General features: G+C 36.6%; 1 protein-coding gene across 2 annotated transcripts; it reads right to left on the bottom strand.

The window, feature by feature from the left end:
• Positions 1–6,386: 6,386 nt before the first annotated feature.
• On the bottom strand, positions 6,387–7,929 carry LOC111921865 (uncharacterized). Of its 2 annotated transcripts, XM_023917439.3 has the most exons (6): positions 7,541–7,929; positions 7,332–7,449; positions 7,173–7,254; positions 7,036–7,087; positions 6,881–6,935; positions 6,387–6,780 (listed from the first exon to the last, which is right to left on the bottom strand). In XM_023917439.3, the coding sequence occupies exons 1-6, from the start codon at positions 7,862–7,864 to the stop codon at positions 6,593–6,595; spliced, it is 819 nt and encodes a 272-aa protein (XP_023773207.1). In that variant the 5' UTR covers positions 7,865–7,929; the 3' UTR covers positions 6,387–6,592. The 2 variants fall into 2 exon arrangements, with proteins under 2 accessions (XP_023773207.1, XP_023773208.1); XM_023917440.3 differs by lacking the exon at positions 6,881–6,935 and having other exon boundaries at positions 6,732–6,780; positions 7,541–7,928.
• Between the last annotated feature and the right edge of the window lie 270 nt (positions 7,930–8,199).

The raw sequence follows: 8,199 nt of genomic DNA on the forward strand, positions 1-8,199 counted from the left end.
TTCTGAAAAGAAGTAACTCTTGTTCGGAAGTGATAGTCAAAATGGGACTATGGAAATGTCTCCATAGGTGGAAGTTATTCAATCTATGTAAGATTAGAAAACCTTAATGCAAGAAAGATGTTCAAAGCAATGTACTTTGAATATGAGACTTCCGTTCCATAGAAGTTGACCTTCTTTGGAATACTCTGTAATGACTGGTGACAAGGCTTTGGTGACTTTGTGCATAATCATTACAAGAGGAACATTGCATAAAAGTTTAAAATCTAACAGTTTTTGGGTAAATGATAGGAATCGGGGATTCTCACATTTACAATAAGGATTTGGGATTGTGAAATGAGTATCATTGGAATCATGTTCAATTGATCTACATCACAATGTAAGGATCATAGACAAACATAGTGTGCATACTTGGAGTATGGCATAATTATCGTTTAGAAAAACAAAGTGTACATGCTAGGAGCATGGGACGACTGTTGTTTTTATTCAAGTCTTAAGTTGATTGTTTGAAACATTATACAATGAATAATGTGTAATCAATATGGTGATAAATAAAAGGTGGTTCTATTTATATTCAAAAGGGTTCTGAGACCATATTGGATTCGATTATTATTGTGTTTCACTTTGCATGTTTTGACTTCCAAAATAGCTAGGTTATTCTTTCCGAATGACTAAGTTATTTAAACACTCCACAGTCATTCATATGTTGGAAGTAGGTATGAATCAAGACTGTCATGAATCGAGTTTGTAGATGGCTAAATGGGTTTAGTCATAGCAATGGTTGCTACAACATTCATGAGTGCTCATAAGTTATGAGTATTGGAATAAATCCACGCTCACTTGTATCACTTCATGGAATTTATCTCGAGCGATCGTGAGACGGTAATATCATATAAATCTTCAAACCTAGAGGTGTGAGTTGTTACCTATGAGTTGGTTGTGCATTGATTGCACGTAAACGCATCAGTAACTTGATGTTATAAAACGTGCCTTTGTGTACAATTTAAAAAGTAGTAGAACAAGCATATGAGTCGAAGTTTATCTGTTCCTTCTAGAAATAGAAGCGATATCTGGGCCCCTCGATGATTTTGTTGTGACCTATGTATCGGCCGGTCAGAACTAAATTGATGTGTTCGATTAAGTTCTTTGTCAAACAAATCAAAAATCGGGAAACAAACTGCTGGACAATAAGTACGACGTTGTTCCATGTATTTGTCCGGCTGATATCATGAGAACAGAGGATTATATGATCACTTATCTAAAATGGCGCTTCATAGTTCAACAGAGTTTTCGTGAACTACGATTGCTGGTTGGTTCCTGAAGTAACATACGCAAATATAGTTATTAGACTTATCCAAGTGGGAGTCTGTTGGATAAGGTGTCTAAGTCCATAACTTATTTGGTACATACTTGACCCGACCCGGCATGGTTCATTTGGGTTGCACTTCACCCAAATGATTTATGGATAATTTTATGAGAATTGTATACTTACGATCTATTAATATATTATAAGTTATAATATATTAATATGAAGTCATGTTATTTAATTAGTTTTAGTCTTAAATTAATTATGAATTAATTTAGAGATTAAAAAGAAGACTGATTAAATTATGGGCTATTATATTTTATATAGTGTGGGCTAATACTCATTTGTTAATGGGCTAAGCTAATATGGAAGTCCATGGATGGTCCATGGAGCTTTTAACCCATGGATCCTTGGAAAGGAAAAGACATGGGTTATTAGGGTTTCACCCTAACCATGCACACTATATAAAGAAGCATATGATGCAAGAAATGACACTAGTAGTGTGAGACTTAGTGGTGGCCGATTCCACAAGAAAGTATACTACTCTCTCAAAGTTTTCCAAGTGTTTGTGGTGATTTGTGATTCCATTTGAGGCATTCACACTATTGGTGCTTGGCTCTCAAACTCCAATCAATCAACCATCATCAAAAGGTATGTATTTCTACTAGTACTTTTATGATTCATAATCCTTATGCTATGCTAGTTAGGAAGAAACCTTGGAAGTTATTATTTGCATGTATTTTAGAAGAAAACATAGATCCAAGGTTTATTAGGTTTGCATGCACACTTAGGAAGTGTTAGATTGCTCAAAACCCAACAACAAGTTGTTGGTCAAGAAGATCGTTATAGCCAGTGATCCTTTTCGGGAAGGTCGATGAACTAATAAAGAGGTGGTTAGCTGGCTTGGGTCTAGCATCGGTTGTTGAAGGATTTGTCAAATCGATGTATAAATTGCTACCTATAGTCTAAGATAAGCAGTGGTTGATCTGTCATTTAACTTAAGGGTTGGGTATATATAGTTGTGTATGGGTTTAGTTAAGTGGAAAAACATTAGATTACTCATTTGTTTTTAGTGCATACTCAGTCGTTGGTTATTCTCGTTCATTTTCAATAGTTAAGATGCTTCGAAGGTGTCGAGTCACATAAGTTGGAGGTTAGTGGACGTGACAACCTATCGTCATCTTCTGTTTATGGTATATCAAGGCTTTTGGGTATGTTTGCCCTAAATTGTTGGATTGTGGAGTTATTGTCTATAGTAGACCCGATTTTGATTCGGTAGTAAGTAGAGCAATGAAGTGAGTATCTATTTGTTTCAAATTATGAGTCTTTCGGGTTCCTTATCATCAGTTGGGATTGTAAAAGGATGTGGTATTGTATCAAGGGAGGGTACTTTGGATATGACAATCTTTGTCGAGAGTAGTAAAGTACTTCATCTGGTGTGGAGTGTGGGCACCCGATATCCTTTGATCATGGGATCTTAGTGCGGTAAGATCAGTGTGGTGGTGGTTGAGCAGGGAGATTTTGGGATGGATCGGTAATCCAGTGATTATGAGGTTATCAGAATGTAGATGAATCCAAGTGAGGGATGGTCACTTGGGACCATCGGGGATAGTTCCAAGTACGGTCCATTTTAGAATTTGCACCCATGTTAGGGACTTGGATTGGTATATCTGGAGGGAACACCAGGGTTCCTTGAGGTTGGGAAGAATCCAAGATAGGTTAGGATTGTGAGTGTGGAGCATACTACCGTTTGGTCAGCGAGGCCTTGAACGGATAACAAGGTGGTGCGAGTAAGATATTGTTTGATTAATGATTAACTGGGAAGGCCAGTCAACATGGTATCATCCTAAGTCAACTAGAGAGAGCCAGTTCTAGTTACAAGATGGTTTAGGGTTAAGCAAGGAATAAGGTTCTTTGGTCATTGGTGAGAATAGGAGAAAATGATATGGATTTATGGCTAGGTTCGGTTCGAGGGTTGTGTTAGGACCTCTCTACATGTTCTTTTCTGATGAAACCTTTAAGGTCTTAAGCACGACCCGAACACCTGATAGAGTCTGGTAGGACGAGGTTTTGACTTGCAGTGTTTTCGGTTAATATATAATTATAGAAGTGATGTAAGACTTCAGAGCAGCCGTAGCATTCACCAGGTTAGTGTGAGGTTATAGGAGTGATGTAATACTATGGAACAGGCATATCATTCACTAGGATAGGATGTGGTTGTGGAAATGTTATAAGACTGCAGAGCAGCCATAGCATTCACTAGGTGGGTAAGCGGTTTTAACAGTGATGGAAGTCTATGAATTGGATCATGACATTCTCTAGGATGATTTAGATCATCACAGGTTTGGGCGAAGGGTTATGAGTGGGCCTCAACATTTGTAATACTTAGGAAAATCGTAGGTTGGGTTGGGGCAGAATGTGATGTGAGAACTTGGTTCGCAATAAGGGTGGGCAGTCGTCGGAGTGAGATGACTTATCCATCCTTATTTGGATTTTAGGGAGTTTAGACGGGATTGTTTGGTTTGGCAAAGGAGATAGTAAGGAATTATTTCGAGGATGAAATCTAATTTATGTGGGGTAGAGTTGTAACATTATGTTTGGGATCAATCTATGATTCAGGGTCGTGGGCCGGAAGTCGATTGTTTAAAGGCTTTGGACCTTAAGGACGAAGTTTAGTCCTTGTAGAAGGACGTAATGATGGCTGTGAGATCTTAACCTTTGAATTGTGTTTTGGGCCGAAGGGTAAAATGGGAAAATCAAGGGCTAGGGTCTTGCATGAAAAATTGATTTTTGTTCAAGAAGTTTTTAGTCCAAGATATCTAGACAATATTGTGGGGCTCTTCAATACCTTTCTTTGGATATAAAGATCATTGAAATCAGAGTTAGAACGAAGAAGTTATGATCGTTTAAAGTTTGGACGGTTTTGGGTTAAGCTACGTACGTTAGGCGTACTAAACAAGGAAGATCGTGGGGGATCAACCTGGTACGTTGGGTGTATGAAGAGTACGCTGTGCATACACAATCAGACCCCAAACCCTAATTTGAGGGTTTTGAGCTTTATTTAAGCTTCTTAACTTTCTCAAACCCGTTCCATTATCAGTCTTCACCTCTCCAACGTCCTCCCATGAAACCCTAACCCTAGTTTAAGCCTTGTGAGACAAAGAAGGAGTTTTTGAGTGCTTTTGAGTGTTCTTGGTGCATCTTTAAGAAGAGGGAACTCATTAGAGAAGTGTTGATTGCATTGGAGCTTGTAGATCCAAACCTTGTCACCTTGATATTTCTTCTGGAGGTATAAATCTTGAATCTTGATGAGGTATTTGTTAGATTTAGCTAGTTTTGTATGTTATGAGCTTTTAGTCCTTTAGTGTATAAAGTTTAAATCTTGATAGTTTGTGACCTTGTAATGGATAAAGTTGGAAACTTTATCCATCTAAACATCATATTAGTTCAACTATAAAGGTTGGAGACTTGGACTTAATGGATTAAGTTGAAAAAGATGCACTTTTGGTCCTTTTGAGACTTAAAAACTAGATTTTGGTGGTTTGGACCATTCTAATGGATAAAGTTGGAAACTTTACCCATTATGGAGTTATAAGTAACCATAAAAATGTGATATTGGTCCTTCTATCCCTTCCATGCAAGAGTTATGATGTCTTAACATATTAATTAGTTAGGGTTTTGGCTTTTGGACCTTTTATAAGCATGGAAAGTCATAAGGTGGGAGCTTTATGACTTAGAATGATGTTATGAGTCTAGATCTGAGTGTTGGATGAAAGGAATTAAGAGAATAAGCAATTAATGGAAAAGTTCCATCTGACTGAGTACGTTGGGCATACCTTTGAGTACGCTATGCATACTCATGTGGAGTGTCGTTTCTGGATGTGAGTACACCATGCGTACGAGCTGAGTACACTGGACGTACTCAGCTTGAAGTTTGACTTCTTGACTTGTTAATTTTGACTTCTGTTGACCGTTGACTTTTTGACCAAGTTTAACCTTGGGTCAAACTTGAGGATTTTGGCTATTAATTAAGATTTTATCTGGTTCTAGTGTTAATGGATTCTCGGGTGCAAGCAATGCATAAAAGGGATCGTATCATACTATTTCAAAGTTCTTTGATTCAGGTGAGTTTCCTCACTGTGCTCGTAGGTCGAAGGCACTAATGTCGGCCCACAAAATTGTGTATGTAGGATGCTTGCTGTCCTTGTGACTCTTGTATACTTGCCTGTTTGGTAGCATATATGTACTAACCAGTTGGGTCTTATTGTTGTTACTACGATATTTGATAGTGAGTGTGTTGAGACTTCGAGTAGTCTCCAGGGTTGTTGATAACCCACATGGCATGTTGTTTGCCAACTGGGACTTCGGGTAGTTTCTAGGGTTGCTGATAACTCATAGTTGTTTATTTGTGATGTGTTGTGTGTGGTATTTTAGGGAACTCACTAATTTTTGTGTTTACAATTTGTGGTTTAAATGTTCTCAGGTTTTCTTATATTAAAGGACGGGCACGGCTCGATTGTATCGCGTCAATTGGAGACTTGTGCACATAATAACTTTTGACAATACTCTGATAAATGTTTTAGGATTAAATGGTCCTATTTAAGATTTTGTAGTTGTGATTTGAATAAACACTTAAACTTTAACTGGAAATTTTGGATTGAAATTTGGGTCGTTATAAGTTGATATCAGAGTCTTGGTTTGAGGGATTCGGGCATACTCTCGGGTGTGTCGGAACTCAAACTAAGAAATTAGCAAAATTTTCTAAAAAGGTTTTTAAAATAAATGAGGTTGCGATACGTGCAATCAGCCGAATTCAAGCATGTATTTTCCAAAATACTCATATGTGTTTTTATTAACGTTTGATATGAATATATGAGAATTACATGCTAGATCTAGAGTCATAAGCTAGAAAACACAAGGAAATAACTTGAAATAGCTTATACATTGTTTGATGAATATGTGTCTCTATATGAATTGTGATTATATCTCCTATACGTTTAAACAACTACTTGTGTTTTTCAAAGTTTTGATGGATTAAGATGTCTATTTTAATTTAAGGATTGTTTTATCTTTAAAAGAGATGTTTTTATAATATTTCAAATTGTAAACCCTTTATTAATTTACGGTAACATAAACCGGAAAAATAACAGCAGCCCGCTCACATTATTACTTTCGGGAATCCACCACCGCTCGAGCACTAACCCCTCATTTCATGCAAACCAAGTTCAAATTGGATTCGTTGGCAGATAGATGACATAATGACAATCACACCTTAATCAAAAAGATGTTCTACCTTTTGCCTGTTGTAAATAATCTCGAGCAGTATTCTAATATCTTTAACGCTATACTCACGAACCTCACAATCAGTTTCCCAAGATTCACATAGAAAGAAAGTATCGGGCTTATGAAGGGAACTATAAATATACAGTAAGCCTTCAGCAATACTTGCACTATGAAATGTTGACTCCGAAAGAACCCTACAATGAGAACAGATTTAGCATTCGATGTTAACATAAATACATAATCATGAAAAACTCGACAGTGTGTAGTCATTCATGCATGAGGTTAACTTCATACATTCGGTAGCCTCTGGAAAAGCATCAAATAACGAAGTCACAATCTTCAACAGAATCTGCATTCACAAATCGCAATAAAAACAAAGCCTAAAGGCTAAGAGTACGTATATATTACTGCACGAGTGTGTTTAAGATCAGTATTTCGTAGGCGCTTACCAGGAACAAATCTCCTGGTTTGATTGGAGACTCAACGAAAACTTGTGCTTTCCTGCATGTAGTTTTTAGTTTTTAATTAAGATCATCAAAGTTAATTGGCCATAATTCTGGTTTATGAACATGATTAGAATATATACCTGATCATTAATCTTTCTCCTTCTCTTGTTAATCTGTAGAGACTACAGCCTCTCGTAAAGGGCACCTGCCTGTTCTTCCACTCTGTGGGACACCATTAATTAAAACGCGCGTTAACTCGTCTAATAAAAATGAACAGATTATATATATACTGAACGTACCCAGATGCCAATCGACACCAGCTGTTAGATCATCGTCATCTTCATAAATATGAGCAACATGAAACTCTACGTTTTGGCCCATTCCCGTGATTAGCTGCTCAAGAAAACGTAGAACCTCCTGCATGCAAATAGTTTTGATATATATATATTGTCTTACTGTATCCAGTTTGCTTTAAGCGGTAATTAGAAAATGAAGAAAATATATTGACCTGTTTGCCTTTGAATGGATTGGAAAACGAATAGTCTTCGAAGAAGCAATCGTTGGAAATGTAGTTTTCCAGTTGCTTTATATTCTTTTCATTTATGCATTTGTAGAACTGTGTTATTGTATCTGATGGTGTAGGATCTTGTTCAATAATTGAATTAGTGATAACCGATGACATGATTTTCTTGAGATTGTGGGTTCTGTAGCGTACGTTTTCATCCTTCTTCTTCTTCTTCATGCACAGCTGCATTGTGTGTTTATCGATTTGTTGCCTGTACATTGGAAGGAAAAGACTCTGAGCTGATATTGGCATTCTGCAGGTAGCCATTTCGAGGGGAAAACGAACTTGCGGTTCTTGGTAATGTTTGATATGTGCATGTACGTATATAAGTAATTAAGATTGGTATTGAACTCTTGATAGACAATAGCTTACTTGGATTAAAAGAAAGGAAGCAAATTTAACTTGTAATTGTGGATTAGATTTGGATCCTGTGTGTGTTTCTTGTGGTATAATTAAAGAATCAATACTTTGGTTCTCAACACATCTTACTATTTTAGATCGAATATGATGTTTTGAAGTTATATTACATATTTGATATATATATATATATATATATATATATATATATATATATATATATATATATATATATATATATATAT

The sequence above is a fragment of the Lactuca sativa genome, chromosome 6, assembly GCF_002870075.4.
Source record: "Lactuca sativa cultivar Salinas chromosome 6, Lsat_Salinas_v11, whole genome shotgun sequence".
NCBI lineage: Eukaryota > Viridiplantae > Streptophyta > Magnoliopsida > Asterales > Asteraceae > Lactuca > Lactuca sativa.

Excerpts from the sequence above, each read along its gene's own strand:
- LOC111921865 (XM_023917439.3), bottom strand. The coding sequence starts at position 7,864 with ATGGCTACCTGCAGAATGCCAATATCAGCTCAGAGTCTTTTCCTTCCA. Across the intron at positions 6,936-7,035 it reads AACCAGGAGATTTGTTCCTG|ATTCTGTTGAAGATTGTGAC; the intron begins GTAAGCGCCTAC and ends TTGTGAATGCAG. Across the intron at positions 6,781-6,880 it reads TTTTCCAGAGGCTACCGAAT|GGTTCTTTCGGAGTCAACAT; the intron begins GTATGAAGTTAA and ends TTCTCATTGTAG.